Below are 17,879 nucleotides of genomic sequence, written 5' to 3' on the forward strand. Positions count from 1 at the left end.
TGCTGCTCACAATTTTCTTTTCCCCACACATAGTTACAGCCTTTAAATGTAGTCACTCAATACCAGAAAGCAAAGAAACCAAGGAGGAATGTCTTCTGACTTGGCATAGAGCTCAGCGCAAGAAATCGTTTTTGGCACTTCTCGTTTTTCACCTTCGCAAATATATATATATATATATATATATATATATATATATATATATAATATATATATATATATATATTTTCTTAGTTTTTTTTTTTTTTTCAGCTATACACATCAAGGCAGAAGCACAATCTTTCACTCCTTAATTCAGAATTTGAGGTGCACTAGATTGTGATTGAGAGATGGCATTTGGAAAGAAATTTGTTGATTGGGTCTGAAGGAAGGAGCTTTCTCTGTTATGGAATTAAGTCAAAAATGCTCTTAACTTCTCTTTTTGAATGTGGTACCGCACTCGAAAATGTTTGAGTTAAACTGACATAAACAGCAATAGTGGTTACAGTTATTTGCCACTCAAAGCGACTTGCAGTAGATTGTGGAAAGCCATATTATTCAGAATATTTCAATGTAGCAAAACACATTTTCTAGTTTCAGCATTTTGTAACAGGGGTGACGCATCTTACCCCACTCTCTCCTTATATAGTAATTACAGAGACCACATCCCTGGAGCAAACTTGGGTTAAATGTCTTTTTTAAGGGGATGGTGATGATGTGAACTTATCAGCACCCTGGTTTCTTAATTGTCCAACGGTTGTCAGTTGGCTCATTCGTACCATGCAAGGAAGCTTTAACATGAATTGCACTGGCAAGAGCAAGGAAATGACATGCATCCGTAAACATAGACAGCTGCCTTGCTTGCCTAATCAGTTAATGTCTTGGATGCCGTTTTTGAACAAATGGAACTCAATGGAAACTGGTCTCAGAACATTTTGAAATGCACCTTATTTTCGTCCTACCTCTGTATACAGCCTCTGAAGGCAACATTTTCCAGTTTTCAGATGCAGCCATGGTTTTTCTTTGTCCGTTATCGCAACAACCATGTCACTCATCAGTTAAAAGGGATAGTTAATTTCACCCAAAACTATCTCAAGTTGTTCCAAACCTATATGACTTTTTCTTCTTTAATATTCCTCCTGTAAGGGACAGCTGTGTGCAGAGTGGTGATCAGAGCCAAGTGCTCTCTTGTCTTTGTGACTGTGATGCAACCAGTCCTCTCACTCGTTGCCATGCCTTGGGCTGAAGGTGTGACACAAAAATAGGCCATGTCATCAGCAAGCCAAGCGAGGACAAGGTGCGAGTGACAGGGAGAAAGAAAAAGGCCTTTATTTAGAGTTGGGAAAGATGATATTGCTGTGGAAAAGAATTGTGGAATTTGTGCTGGTTTTGCAGTGGCTTTTGAATGAACGCATTAGGAAAATTCTACTCGGAAATATCACTTCTCTGCAATTTCATTAAGCATGTGTGAAGGATGTTGTTTGCTTAAAGTGGTTGTCCTTTTGTTTGAAAGGCTACAATTATGTGTATTTTTCTTGAGTGCTCCACACTATTGTTGTTCTTCCTTAAGTTCCCAAAAAGATGTCGATAGAGTTCAGCCCAGTTCAACATTCCCTCCAAGCCTCCAAACAATCTTTATTCCTTTCTTGTGCATGGAAGACCTTCCTTCTTTTTTATATATATATATATATATATATATATAAAGACTTCTACAAACCTAGAGTTGTCACATTTTTGACCCTTACTCAATTGCTTTGAGTAAATTCTATATTATTAATTTTTATTTAGATTTGTTAATTTTGTTCTCACACTATTTTTACTAGAGCCCGACCGATATGGGATTTTTGAGACCGACACCGATTTTAGAGGGAAAATTCACCGATTACCGATATGGTGGCCGATATATTAGATTTTTGAGCTGGAATGAAAACAGACCTTTTCTATGTGGATTTTTCACTGATTTTGCACCAATATGACTATGCAAAGTACTCAGAAGGCTATTTTCTTAAACAAATATTTTTATCAAAGAATATTTGACATTATTATACATTGTCAACAAATTCTAGAAATGAACACTGAGAAAATAAAGAATAAATACAAATAAAATAAATAGTTAAATAAACATCGGTACTGTTTAGTATCAGTCAAATGCTGTGAATATTCTGCTATGCAAGTTCAGGGGAAACTTTCAATGGTGGAAAACCAGACTTTTAAATATGCATTTTATAAATGACACGACTGGAATTGTTCGGTTGAAGGGGGTACCAAACTGTGAATCCTAAACAAATCAGTTTGGTGAATACATGTTTACTCATTAGCTTCCACTCAGCTGACAACATTGAAAGTAGCTACGTGCTTAGCTAGTTAGCTATAAGCTCGTTGTTATGGAGAGTAAAAGACGGACTTTGTTTATTTTACTTTCCAGCATTGTGTCTCACAAACTAGGTAACAGCGTAGCGTGAAATCAACACTCATCAGACACAATCCAACACCGCACTGTTGTCTGCTGAGCTGCAAAAAGATGCTCTGATGTTTACCTTTCAATCTGTTACATTACTGACTGCACTGACAAACTATAGCTGGCTAACAGCAAACAGACATGAGTGACATGGTTGTTAGAGACAAGGTTAACATTATATTAGTTATATTGAAAAGGGAAAATGATGGGGCCATTGTTTATTAAGTTTCCAGTATGTATTTAACAGACTAGTTAACAACTTACCATGATGACACCACTGAACTCCGCCCTGTCTGCATTGTTGCTCTGTAAACAATGGAGTCGGAGCACGCTCTGCTGGACAAACTACGCTATGACACCAATTCTGAAGCATTGTTTTCTGCATTATATGTTCTGAAAAAAAGTTTTCATATCGGTAAAATATACACCGATACCAATATATCGGTGAAAGGCTAATATTGGCCGACCGATATATCGGTCGGACACAAATTTTTACACGTATTTTTTTTGTAACTGCAAAGGTTTGTCGCTCTGTATGTATTTTAATTTTAATTGAATCAGTACTTTGAAGCTATTGTATTGTTTTGAGCCCTCTTTAACAGGGACTAAAAAAATGGTTCAAGGAACTAAAACTGAAAACGAACTACATTTTTTGCAGAACATAACCGAAAACCGGAACAAAGTGATTTTCAATTGTTTTGGTGTGAAAACATCATTTTTATATGCTGGTAACTGGTTATAACAAGTTAATTTTTTTCAGATTATTTTTTCATGAAACTAAAGGCCAAAGGGTTTATCACAGTAAATTTTTGGAATTACACCACTCCATGTTGCCTGAAAAAATTTAACATGTGCTTTGATACTGAAGGAAACTGCTGCATCACACATTTATTTGCCAAATTGCCCATTGCGAATGTTGCATTCTCTGAATGAAGACTTGTAGAACTATGTATAAATACTACATATACATGCATGGTTAATCCAGATACAAGGAAAACATTATTAGAGGTAAAAATTACATAAATGACGTTTCCAAGTCTTCATTGAATTATTGTTAGATATAATGCATTAATACAGATTTGATGCTGCCGTTTTGACTCAGAAGCAGATCTGTAAATAAAACTATACTTAACTGTTAATGAACTGCTTGTTATGATTTCCATGATAAATCCACCACACCGGAAAAAACAATTATTGCTTATTTTGGTTAGGCAATTGACTTATTTTTTTTTTTTCTCGTTCCTATCTTAAGCTAACACACCTGATTCAATTTATCAAGTGCAAACCAATTAGTGTAGTAGTTAAAGCTGTTGTGTTTAGTTTAGGCTTGAATTAAGAGGGTTCTCTCAAGGGCCCTTTAGGATAAGAGTAAGGAATGACTTTTTTGAATTACAAATGTGAAATGTAACCGGAAAAAAATACCAAATGGCAGAGACAGGCTATATCTGTATATTTATATTCTATGTAGTTATCATATATCATGGATATGGACAACTTTCAACATAAAAGAAAATAATATTTTTCTGTTGCTATAACTGGTCACTATTTATTTTCATAATTTTTATTTATTTATTTATATATATATTTTTTTCTTCATGTTCACATACATTCTTCATGATTTTTTGGTGTCTCAGTTAATTAAAGGGGTAGTCCTTCCAAAAATGTAAATTCTTTCATCATTTACTCAATTTACTGTGATGTTGTTTCTGATTCATATGTCTGTCTTCTGTGGAACACAAAGGGAAAGTGAGGCAGAAAGACACCAATCACTTTTATGGTGTAGAAAAAAAAAATGAAATGAAAGTGAATGGGGACTGAGACTAACATATTTCTCATTTTGTGTTCCATGGAAGAAAGTTTTTTAATAACAGGAGGGTGAGTAAGTGATGACAGAATTTTCAATTTGGGATGAGCTATCCCTTTAATATGAGGTCATAAAAACTGCACTGCTAATCATTTGACAAAAATTAGGAAAAATGCAGGGCACTGCTGTCAACAACCCTGTCCTCTTGCATTTTAAATACTTTTACATACTTAGATGCTCAAAAAGCTGCACCTTATTCCATAATTACGGTATATCTCACTGTATTGAATGATCTGGGCTATATAAGGCTACATTTTGTCAGAGATTTGTCCTCAGAGCAAAAGAGCTCCTTGCTGTGTTTGTCATATCTGCCTTATTCAATGTCTCCCTCACGAAGCTCTTCACAGCTATCTTTCTCATTAGCCAGTTACATGAGATCGGTCAGCCCACGCTACCTCCATCTGTCAGACTTTGGGCTATAATTTGGCAGCTGTGTATGACTAAGCTTCAGAATTGCTCTCGGGTCTTGGAGAAGCACCTGTGCTGCAACCTCCAAAATGTATTACATCACTATTTATGAGTGAGAGCAGACGGGAGAGGTAGAGCATTCTCTCAAAGAATGGAAATACCCATGACCTCATCTACACTGTGTCTGTGTGTGTGTCGGGGTTAGTGTGCCACCACACCCGCATCTCCACACACCCCTTCCAGCCATCGAGAGGTCAGGGACTCACCGGCAGAAAGATTATCTCATATTTTCATTAGCACATGCACATTGTCTACCACTACAACATGATTCATAAACTCAAATGTCTAGTGATTCACAAGGATTTGTGTATGGTTCCAGTCTGCCACCATATTTGGGAAAAGATTGAATTAACTCACAGGAGGAATAATGCTTAGTTTTGACCATTTGCTATGTGCTGTTGCTAAACACCGAATATTAGGTCATTGGGTCCCACTCACTAATTGTGCATACATAAAAGCTGTGTGCGCAAGCTTTTTCACACAGAAATCATGATTCATCAATAATTCTTATCTATCAGAGCAGCCAAACGCCAGTACAGGAACAAGATTGAAGGACAGTTCAACACCACCGAATCTAGAAGCATGTGGCAGGGAATTAATATCATCACAGACTTCAAAGGGAATAAAAACTCTGCCGTGAACACCGCTGCCTCTCTCCTGGATGAGCTTAATACCTTTTATGCTATTTTCTAGGGAAATAACACCGCCCTCGTGGTGAGAGCTCCCGCTGCCGAAGCTACAGAGGTTAGTTCACTCTCCGTCTCTGTAGCGGATGTAACCCAATCCTTCCGACGGGTGAATATCCGTAAAGCTGCGGGTCCAGACGGCATTCCGGGCCGTGTCATCAGAGTTTGCGCGAACCAACTGGCTGGTGTTTTTACAGACATTTTCAACCTTTCCCTCTCCTTGTCTGTAGTCCCCTTATGCTTTAAAACATCCACCATTGTGCCTTTACCAAAGCAATGCTCTGACCCCCATCATCAGCAAATGCTTTGAGAGACTAATCAGAGATTACATCTGCTCTGTTCTACCTGCCTCACTGGACTCACTGCAGTTTGCTTACCGCAACAACCGCTCTACTGATGATGCCATTGCATCTACACTACACACTGCTCTCTCCCACCTGGAAAAAAGGAACACATATGTGAGAATGCTGTTTGTAGACTACAGCTCAGCATTCAACACCATATTGCCCTCCAAGCTTGATGTGAAACTCCGGGCTCTGGGCTTAAACAGCTCGCTGTGCAGCTGGATCCTGGACTTCCTGTCAGGTAGAAGCCAGGTGGTTAGAATGGGCAGCAACATCTCCTCATCACTGACCCTCAACACTGGAGCCCCGCAGGGATGTGTTCTCAGCCCACTCCAGTATTCCCTGTACACACATGACTGTGTGGCAACACACAGCTCCAATGCCATCATTAAGTTTGCTGATGATACAACGTTGGTAGGTCTGATCACTGACAATGATGAAACAGCCTACAGAGAGGAGGTGCACACTCTGACACGCTGGTGTCAGGAGCACAACCTCTCCCTCAACGTCAGTAAGACCAAGGAGCTTGTGGTGGACTTCAGGAGAAAAGACAGAGAACACAGCCCCATCACCATCAGTGGAGCACCGGTGGAGAAAGTCAGCCTCTTCAAGTTCCTCGGTGTCCACATCACTGAGGAACTCACATGGTCAGTCCACACTGAGGCCGTTGTGAAGAAGGCTCACCAGCGCCTCTTCTTCCTGAGATGGCTTAGGAAATTTGGAATGAACCACCACATCCTCACACGGTTCTACACCAGCACTGTAGAGAGCATCCTGACTGGCTGCATCACTGCCTGGTATGGCAACAGCACTGCCCTCAACCGCAAAGTCCTGCAAAGGGTGGTGCGAACTGCCAGACTCATCATTGGAGGTGAGCTTCCCTCCCTCCAGGACATCTATACCAGGCGGTGTGTGAAAAAAGCTCAGAGGATCATCAGAGTCTCCAGCCACCCGAGCCATGGGCTGCTCTCACTGCTACCATCAGGCAGGCGGTATTGCAGCATCATGACCCACACCAGCCGACTCCATGACAGCTTCTTCCCCCAAGCAATCAGACTTTTGAACTCTTGATCTCTCACAATCAATATACATCAGCACTGCACTTTATTAATCTCACACTGGACTGTCATAAATTATATTCTCTCTTAACAACACACTGGCAACTGACTATAAACCGACAGCCTGAATGTCAATTAAGCACAATACAACCTACTGTATATTTTATATATAAACATTTTTATTTTATACTGTATATTCTATATTGTGTGTATTGTATACTGTACATTGTGTATTATTATTTGTATATTGTGTTGTGTGTAATTGTGTATATTTGATATGTAAATTGTGATGTGTAAATCTAATGTTTATTGTAAATTGGTATATGTCTCATCACTGTCATGATTGCGATGTTGCTCGGAACTGCACCCAAGACTTTCACCCACTGTTGCACTTGTGTATATGGTTGAGTGACAATAAAGTGATTTGATTTTGATTTTGCTCTAAATTTACTTATCAATAAAAATGTTCCGAAATGTAATATTAGAAATTGGAATGACTTAAGGCCTGAGTATATTTCGGTTTGTTCACGTTGCTGATCGCTCCACGCACCATATGCATGTCGTAAATTTCGTCAAAAGCCAGTCCGCGCATGTGCCGCCAATTAACTCTACTATGGGTCTGAAGTGTATTCTCACAGAGGCAACGCAGTCGACCAGGCCCGAGCTGATCCGGAACATGCAAAAACGAAGTATACCTGGGCCTTTACTGACTCAGCAATATGTCTCATTTCAAAATGATGAGGGTTATAATTTGATCTGGAATTGGTTCTCCATAAAATTTTGTGCTTCAAATGGTTTTAATAATGACACTTTTTAGAGCACATAATTATGCAACTTTTATGCAGTGATTAGTAAATGAGACCCAATTTTTGACCTTATTGCAATTAGCATAAATATTTAGCTTTCCAAGTCTATTTTAGTCTGATATTGTGTCTTTTAAAATCTATACATAATTTAGTGAATAAAGTCCCTTGTTGTACACTGTCGTAAAGGATTGCTCATCTTCCAGGGTTGTTCTCCTGCGGCCTCTGTGGCAGATGATGTAGGTGTATGTAGTCATTGGGCTTCAGCTCTCTCATTAAGGTTAACCCAGCAGCACCGCCACACAGCAGCATACTTCGGCAGATGGATGCCAGGAAACCAAGGAAACTGACATTTCAGAGCTTTTCCTGTCATAAGGGAAAAATGCACTTCTATATTGCATAATGTTAATACTGAGGCCTTAGAAGCAGAGCCACATATTTGTATTTCACCTGTGTGGCCATCAACCCAGGTCTGACTTTTTTTTTTTTTTTAATTGATGTCTTTACAAGGTTACGGTATGTTCATTTTGACAGTAATTTGCTGCGACCAAGAAACGGGTAGTAGTTTAGTTTCAATAATAATTGGTGATTTTAGGCGACATCAGTGAAAACAGCGACGATGCAACAGGGTTCTGCAGAGTTTAACTTTTTATGCAATTAAGCTGCATCATGATGCAGCGACTACCAATGGGAGTGAATACAATGGAGCCCATGTGATCCAGCAGTGATGTAGGATAGTGATTCCTATTCAGGGTTACTTGATTTTGCTTAGTTAAACCATTAATTCCTTGTTACCCGTGATTTGTAACTTCTTATTAAAATTAGTTTAAAAAACGGGCAATGATTGCCCCCAGAAAGGTACAAACTTGTGAAAGAAAAACAAGCTCAGGTGTTATTAAAGCGAGAGAAAGCTTGGTGAGTCTCTTGGTGAGTTTTGAATCTTTACAATCAATATCACCCACAATATTGATTGTTTTTAGTTTAAAAGTGACTCATCGTAATAATGGCCACCTTTAAATATTAATGAAGACAGTGCTAAATGATAGCCAGTACAATATGAAGTAATAGGAATGCATTTCAGGTTTGATGTCGATGAAGGGGTACTTGAGCCTTATTGATAATGGAGCTGTGGGTGTACATGGGACAAAAAGGTTGGGAAACACTGATGTATGTGATCAGTAGTACAGCGACTTTAATTTAATTTAATAGCTGCTATCTGTATTTAGCTTTAGTGTTACCAGTAATATAATGGTATGTTTGACTTTAGTTTTTAAATAGATTCTGATCATCTCTGCAGACTGCTCCGTTCTTTTGACGACTGGTTTGACTCTATAATTGTGTAGTGTTTTGGCTCTCCATTGCAGTGGTGGCATTGATTTGTTCATGTAGTGTAATCTTCCATTTGGCACTGCAAAGTGCATGAACTATGTTGCAGTTGCAGGCATGCCACAGGCTGAACACTTGTACAGTGGGTGTTTGTTTATGCAAAATCTGGTTGTACATTAATTAGTGGATTTTTCAAAGTTAATTAATTGCAAATCTTGAAATTTGACACTAATGCCATGTTCACACAGTCAATGTTTGGGTTTGACAACCGTATTCATTAACAGGTGTGAGAACATCTAAAGTCTAATTAGGAGGTTGACTAATTGAAAGAACTAATTCCCATTGGTTGCGTATTCATTGCAGTGGGCGTTAAATCTTTTAAACCATCATCCTTCACAATATAAATTGGCTGGCAGGCTGTGGCTATCTTCTTTGCTACAACAATTCACGGTACTGAATTCATGGTTTGATACTCTCACGATATTTTAAACAATGCCTGAATCAAGAAAAGCTTAGTTTAAATGTTTGTCTTTAATTTCTTTTGAGAGGTATGCAAAACAGTTCTTTACTTCACTCAGTAAAAAGTACTGTTCATTAAAATGCAAAATTATCCATCAGGGATGGAGTAGAACTAAAAATCAGCCCAGCACAGGGCAGTGGTGACACCATAATAGAAATATTTATAGTTCTGCTAAGCTGAAAATACAGAATTATGTTAGATGCATATGCTTGCTCACAGTCACTGCTTAAATGCATTTAAAATATTTTAAATTAATATTGTACATTTTAAAATAGTATTGACTGATTACTTTTCAAAAAATATTATTTTCAAAAATACTTTTTTAATGGCAGTGTATGCTTATCCAGTAAAATAATGTTTGCCATGCTATAAGCTAACTGGTGAAATATGACTACATTTGGCATTATCAGGACAATTAAATATTAGGGCTGCACCTAACGATTATTTTTTTTATCGATTAATCTAACGATTATTTTTTTCCGATTAGTCGATTAATCTAACGACTAATTTGCTGATTATTCTAAAGATTTTAGAATATTATTATTTTAAAGATTTATAATTTTAACTTGATTAATATAACAATTAATTAACCCAAAATAAATATAAAAAACTTATCTCATTAATATTTCAATATTTTATTAAATCATCTTCTCTTAACACAAACAAATGTACAAGAAACAAAGTGTGCACTGCAGGGCATTATTCTGCAACAAAACAGTGTTACTATGAATGCAAACTTTAATACAGTGAAAAAGACACTCTATTAGCATAACATAAATATATATAAATAAATAAACATTTCAAACATTCTTTTGAATGTCCATGTACTAAAATAAAATATTTGATGCCATGAGTGTACCTTCATTTACTATTACTATTATTTTGAATGGCCATGGAAAATGAAGCAATGTGATAATTTTACCTGGTCACAAAAAGTAGTCCGTTAATTTACCTGATGTACTTTCACCTTATGCTTCGCAGAGCTAATGTGTGCTTCTAAATCACTTGCACCTTTATTAGCAACTGACACATAAGTGCCAGCTTTACATGTCATACATTCTGCTTCCTACAGATCTTGACCTGGACGAAAGCATGGGAATTTGTGTAATTCTTCTGTAAATTTGCACTTTCGTTTGGGCATTGTATCTACTCAGTTGTCATTTGCTGCTGCTGTCAAGCAACTGTTTGATGCCGAACACAACAGCGCTTTGCGCGTTCACGAAGAGATTGACAGGCAGGAATTTGGCCAATAGTTGCTGCAAACATCTTATAATTGACCAAATGGTGTGTGAGAAGGCGGGACTTACAAAGAGGGGTTAAAGCAATGCAAATATGCGCACACACACAATGAAGTATTAGACCAGATGCACATCATAATGCAACTAAAGCCGAATCCCGGACATTTTTGCAAATTTAGAAATCCCGGCTGGATGCTTTTTTTAAGGTCCGAAAAAGAGGATGTATGGCCACCCTACGTTAGCAGCGGTGTAGAAATTACTTTTAACATGGGGGCGATGAGGAAACATTTAGAAAATCAATTTAAAGTGACTACTACTAACAGAAACACATGTTGTAATATTAATATGTCATGCTTGGGTGGAGACAAAAAGTAAACAGGACTTACGGTGCTGCCTTGCTGCCGTCTTGACAAAGCGCTCTGGGATGCTTTCGCTTCAAGTGTTCGTTCATGGTGGTTGTACTGCTGTGATAAGCCATTTCCAGTTTGCATAGCTTACACAGCACCACATTGTTGGGTTTCTGGCTAAAATACTCCCATGCTTTAGATGACCGTAGGAGAGGTTTTTTTTTTAGCTGCAGCTTGTTCTTCGGGGGAATCCATACTTAAACCGGCGCTGCCATTTTAATTACTCCATTGCGACGCGCCGACGGATGTTATGCAAATCGACGTATTTCTGTAATCAATGACGTCGATGAATCATCCCAGCCCTATTAATTATTCACCATTATTCCACATTATACTCCGCATTATATTCAGTCGTTTAATATAGCGCAATCATCTGTATATTTTCTCTTGCGCAGCGCAAATTCACTCTTGCATTTTCAACATGGGCACTGGTTCTCTTGCGCTGACAACATGAACTTACATGATGAGGGGAGAGTATTGCAAAATGGAAATACATGCCTGATTTTGAATTCATAACACTCATACATTTTGAAACATAGAAAATTACAGTAAAATGTACATTATGTACTGGAGAGAAACAACTGTCAAACACATCAAACAGCACTAGCACTGTCAAGGCACTTAACGCAGCAACTGGTCCACACTGGTACAAACTGTATGCTTATGATGATCTTTGAAGCGTTTATAAAGTGCTCCTGCATGCACACCAATTACAGCACTACTTATTAGTTTTCTTTAAGTTCAACACGTCACACGTAGCTCTCATTAGTTAAAAACACTCAAGATAAAGGCACTTGATATTTTCATTGGCATGATGCCTGGATGTGCTTCTCGTAGTTGTTGGCATCTTCAAGGGCTTTCCACAGTCTGTAGGGCATGGATTAAGTGACTTCCTTTTTGTTCTTAGGCTGAGTAGCAGGCTACGGCCTTAAGGGGTGTTCCCATACAGCTATGTGCAGCGATAAAGCGACTGGAATTCATTAATTTTCAATGAGAGCCAGTGATTACTGGCATCATGAGCCACAGCGACTGTTGGTAATGAACATTGGTAACAACGCAATGAGACCACCACCAATGTGAGTGCAAACACTGATCTGCCTCCTGGTATAGTTTAATTTATTTGTCAAGTAGGACTGCCTACTACTGACCAACAGCACAAACTCGGTGGACTCCAGTGATTTAATCACTTTATTTGTGAATGCTGCTTTAGCATTTGTTTGCATTTGGATACTGAAATGTTGTCAGAGGTTTTCTGATATGCCTCCGTGGTCCCTCTTCTATTTCCCTTTTTTATTTTAAACATCAGATTAGTCCTGATTGTTGAATGCTTACACTTTCACCCTCTGTTCTGTTTCAGCTCAACATCTACACAAAGGGATGAGAGGGGGAAGGTCTAATCACACAATGATCTCCACACATTCCTGATTTAGCTGAGGAGAAGCACTATTATAAAGTTCATTTATATCCCACTATTGTCTGTCTTCCATTCTCTGGCCTCTCCAGCTGAGTGGCTGCCCATGTTCCCTAAGCTTTGTCATTTTTGCTACACTGCTGGCATGCTCCAATGCTGAGCTCCGCCACATAGCCATACCATGACCAGTCTAAAGCGTTCACAGACCGAACGCTCGGTGGGTGGCTCTGTTCCCGCCACAGATGAGTTTTACACTCGTCGTCTGCGCTTGCCCAATGGAGGTGCACCACCCCCTCGCAGCGAGAGCACACACTTGACTGGCACGCCTGGAGTTCCCAAAATGGGAGTTAGGGCAAGGGTTGCTGACTGGCCCCCCAGGAAAGATGGCGGCAGTGGAGGAGGTGGAGGGGGAGGAAATGAAGGGGGTGTGTGGCACATCACAGTGGAGACTGATTCCCCTTCTACCACCACAGGAAGCACCCAGAGTAACTTGTCAACCAAGCTTGGTCACCTGATCAGCCCTCAGGACTCATCCATGCTGCGTAACATTCACAACACACTGAAGAACAAGATGCAGAGCAAAGGTAAAGACAATCGCTTCCTCTCCCCGGATGGTCATCTTGGTTCGCCCCGCAAGAGCATGCGGCGCATCCGACAGCGCAGCAACAGCGATATCACCATCAGTGAGCTGGACGGCGATGGCAGTGAGGGCTGGTCTTTTTCAGGCTGGACACCCATGCATAGAGAGTACGGCAGTACCTCATCCATTGACAAGCATGGCGTATCTGGTGAGAGCTTCTTCGATATGCTTAAAGGTTACCAGACCGATGCTCCTGACCAGCGCAGCCCTGCCCCTGATAAGTTGAGTGAGTTACTGACAGTAGCCCATAAACAAACTGCCCTTGACCTGCCTGATGGACCTCTGGGTCCTCCACGTGGCAGTCCCGCCAGTCGCCTGAAAGAAAGAGAAAAACACCTGAAACGGCGTTCCAAGTCAGAGACAGGTGGAGAGTCCATTTTCCGCAAGCTACGTAGCGTCAAAGCTGAAGGTGATTCATCACGTGCAGGTTCTGATGCAGAAGATGGAAAGTCTGACGATGCAGGTCCTCCTCCCAAACCATGGGTCTGCCAGAAAGGGTTTGCACACTTTGACATCCAGAGTATTCTGTTTGACCTGAATGAGGCTGTGCAAAGTCGACAAAGTGCAGTTAAGAGGAAGAACACTACCACCGGTGCCTCTGCTGCAGCTGCTGCCTCTGCCTCCAACACATCATCTCTCTCATCCACACAAAGCGGGGCTTACAGCTCCCCTTGCGGTAGCCAGGAGGAGCTTAACATCAAGGATGGACTTTCTCTTGACTCAGGTGATGACAAGAGCAACGATCTGGTTCTTAGCTGCCCGTGTTTTCGTAATGAGATTGGTGGTGAAGGAGAGAGAAATATCAGCCCTTCAAAGCAGGGCAGTATCGGCAGTGGGGCCTCCAGCTCTTCAAGAGATGAAGAAGGATCCCCTGAAAGAGCTCCCAACACCCATTTTAGCAATGCAGGTGTGGCTGTTCTTGAAGCGCCCAAGGATGGCAAGAGTCTCCACCATGATCGTGGAAAAAGCAACATAGTTGAACATGTGGACTTGGGTGCCTATTACTACAGAAAGTACTTTTACTTGAGAGGTGAGTTTTGTTTTTGTTTTTTTTACACAGTAAAGCTATCATTTCAGTAAGAGATATTCCAGAACGCTCTGTACTAAGTTTCAGAAACAACAAGGCCTCAGACTTTGCGCTTGTTACTTGGCTAGTTTGTTATCCATGCTGGAAAAAAAGTGAATACCAGCCTGAGATTTTTTTGCTGGTGTTAACTGTTTTAAAATCCTACTGGTCTTATAGCCTGGCCAAGCTGGTAATCCAACATAGACAGCTTGTAATAATTCATATGAAATGCAGAAATCATAAAATATCATATGACTTGAAAAGGTATGACTTTTATCCCCTTAGAGAATAACCAATCAACAAACAGAATTTCAAATCGATACAAAACAGGCATTACATTTAAGTAGCCTCTTTACTTTATTTAAAGGAATATTCCAGGTTCAATACAAGTTAAGCTCCATTGTCAGCATTTGTGGCATAATGTTGATTACCACAAAAATTTATTTAGTCTCCCTCCTTTTCTTTAAAAAAAGGAAAAATCGAGGTTACAATGAGGCACTTGCAATGGAAGTGAATGTGGCCAATAGAAGTGAATATGGCCAATTTTTGGAGGGTTTAAAGGTAGAAATGTGATGCTAGTAATTTTATAAAAGCACTTACATTCATTCTTCTGTTTAAACTCATGTATTATTTGAGCTGTAAATTTGTTTAAATCAACATTTTTACAGTCATTTTAGGGTTTTAGTGTTTGTTGACATTACATCGTCATGGCAAGGAAGTTGTAAAATTGGCTATAACTTTACACAGAAAAGGTAAGTGATTTTATCACAATATAATAATGTTAAATGCATATTGTTTATGTCTTGTGGCTATACTTTTGAAACAGTATTTCAATGTTAAAAAAAATTGGCCCCCATCCACTTCCTTTTTAAATGCCTCACTGGATCCCAGATTTTTTCTTTTTTTTCTTTTTTTTTTTTTAGAAAAGGAGGGGCAAGTCAAAATATATTTTTGTGGTAATCAATATTATGCCACAAATGCTGTTGATTGAGTTTAACTTGTATTGAACCCAGAATTTTCCTTTAAGAAAACATCTGTGGGCAAATTAACTCATTCCATATTTATTTATGTAATACAAATGACTGATGTATGTGAATAACCTGTAATATGCTTCTCTCATCTAATTCCAGACCCCGTAGCGTTCTTCAGTGGTACACAAAAGTTTTCCTTTTGAAATCATGGTTGGGTTAAGCTTAGAGTTATAAATCTTAGCAATCGTCATGCTTGTTGGTTAGTTACATTTTTTTGGGGGAAAATGGGAATAAAAGTTGTATGTTTATGTACGAGTTGATTTCTTACAATTTCACCATCTCTTACTATTATTGTGACTTGTTATGAGACCAGGTTGGGTGTTCAGTTAGTCTAGCTGGTCTCCCAGCCTGGCCAAACTGGTCTTTATCTGGTTGAGCTGGTCATGCCAGCTGGTCTTCCCACCTGACCAGCTTACAAATGCCCAAAAACCCTCTAAAACCAGCAAACCAATCCAGCTAAGACCATCGAACCATCTTAGGCTAGTTTGAGCTGCTTTTTCAGCAGGGGTAGTACTTGTTCATATTGATTTTATACATTTGAATCATTGATTGAAAAATCTAAAATTCTATTATCCTTAGAGCACTGGAACTACTTGGGTGTCGATGAGACACTGGGGCCAGTAGCTGTTAGTATTCGTCGGGAGAAACTGGAGGATCACAAAGAGCATGGCCAGCAATACAATTACAGAATCATCTTCCGAACCAGTGAGGTGAGCTCTCATCCACACAGCCAAATATCACTTGTTGTTGCCAGGATTTGAATGCAGAATGCATCATTGTGCTTGCACAGACAGAGAGAGAGAGAGAGAGAGAGAGAGAGAGAGTTAATTCTAACTAGGTTGTAGTGAGTGAGATCCAGGTCTGACGCCCACTGCTATCTTATATAACATGCTTAGAGGCATAGCGATTTCTCTCTGCTAGTGCTCTACATAGATCACACAGTGCCCTAGCTGGCTCATCACTGTACTGCCTCCTAATCACACACAGCTTTTGACAACATTCTTAAAATGGATGGATGAAGGTTAGATCTCTCTATAAAAAATAATAATAAAAAAAAGATGATAAAGGCTCTTGATTGTGACCTCTCAGACATTTGGACTAATTTATAGAAACTACTTGTGATTCACATGCATTCGGATGGGTTTTAATAAATTTGCGTCTAAGGTGATACACAGCCCAACATGGCAATCTTTCCACAGCTATTTCTAGACATGTAGGTGGGCAGATGTGGATTAGCTTGTATAAAACTTTTTTCCTAATAATTATGGCACCTTTTCAGTTGTTTGAGGTGTCTGAATCATAATGAACAACTATAAACAGATGACAGTATGCTGGAATATGGAGTAACCATTTCTTGTATAACATTCAACATGCCCATTTATTGAGTCACACCTGTAATTTACAAATGCATACAGCTTGCATTTGTAATTGGGCTATCACTTTTATGACATTTTGGCTGACAATTAATTGCCATGCCAATAATTGTTAACGATTGCCTGATGTGTTCAAGTCACCTAGGCCTGTCGCGATTATTAAAGAATCATCTAAACGCGTTTTTTTTTTCATCTAACCACGGTTATTTGAGAACCACGATTATTATGCACTTGTGTGTCATTCAGTTTGACTCAGAGCATCACTAAGGCACTGTGGGCTTCAACCAGAGCAGCTCCTGTCCGGAAGAGCATGTGAACTGCTTCTCAAGCACTCTGATGCGTGTGCCATCAGCAGAAGCTTGCACCAATCTCCCGTGAAAACATAAACAAACAAATATAAACTTTGATACTGAACGCAAAGCTCCGGCTTCACTTTAAATGATTGTGTAATGGCAAATGTTTCTGGTCATAGCGTGTTCAAACATGCAGTGTTAATGCGCACGCTTGCACTATTTCTGTTGTGTAATAAAATTATTAAATTAATGTAAGGTTTTGCTTAATGACAAATAAGGGCTTGTAGGTTTAATCAAAGAGCATTAAAATAATATGTGAAAGTGAAGAAATTGTAATATAATGATATAATTTAATATTAATAAAATATTTTATATATATATATATATATATATATATATATATATATATATATATATATATATATATATATATATATATATATATATAGTTGAAGTCAGAAGTTTACATACCCTTAGGTTGAAGTCATTAAAACTCATTTTTTAACCACTCCACAGATTTCATATTAGCAAATTATAGTTTTGGCAAGTCGTTTAGGACATCTGCTTTGTGCATGACAAGTAATTTTTCCAACAATTGTTTACAGACAGATTGTTTCACTTTTAATTGACTATATCATAATTCCAGTGGGTCAGAAGTTTACATACACTAAGTTAACTGTGCCTTTAAGCAGCTTTGAAAATTTCAGAAAATGATGTCAAGCCTTTAGGCAATTAGCTAATTAGCTTCTGATAGGCTAATTGGAGTCAATTGGAGGTGTACCTGTAGATGTATTTTAAGGCCTACCTTCAAACTCAGTGCCTGTTTGCTTGACATCATGGGAAAATCAAAAGAAATCAGCCAAGACCTCAGAAAAAAAATTGTGGTCTGGTTCATCCTTAGGAGCAATTTCCAAAAG

The 17,879-nt window shown here is 38.9% G+C and overlaps 1 protein-coding gene across 4 annotated transcripts in view; it reads left to right on the plus strand.

Moving 5' to 3' along the window:
* Positions 1–17,879, plus strand: part of LOC127416457 (signal-induced proliferation-associated 1-like protein 1) — a 140,346-nt gene that overhangs the window by 73,161 nt on the left and 49,306 nt on the right. For all 4 annotated transcript variants that reach the window (XM_051655833.1, XM_051655835.1, XM_051655836.1 and 1 more), the window contains exons 2-3: positions 12,506–14,229; positions 15,876–16,006. In XM_051655833.1, coding sequence (XP_051511793.1) covers positions 12,741–14,229; positions 15,876–16,006 — 1,620 coding nt within the window. In that variant the 5' untranslated portion in view covers positions 12,506–12,740. The remainder of the gene's footprint in view (positions 1–12,505; positions 14,230–15,875; positions 16,007–17,879) is intronic.

The sequence above is a fragment of the Myxocyprinus asiaticus genome, chromosome 25, assembly GCF_019703515.2.
Source record: "Myxocyprinus asiaticus isolate MX2 ecotype Aquarium Trade chromosome 25, UBuf_Myxa_2, whole genome shotgun sequence".
NCBI classification, from domain to species: domain Eukaryota; kingdom Metazoa; phylum Chordata; class Actinopteri; order Cypriniformes; family Catostomidae; genus Myxocyprinus; species Myxocyprinus asiaticus.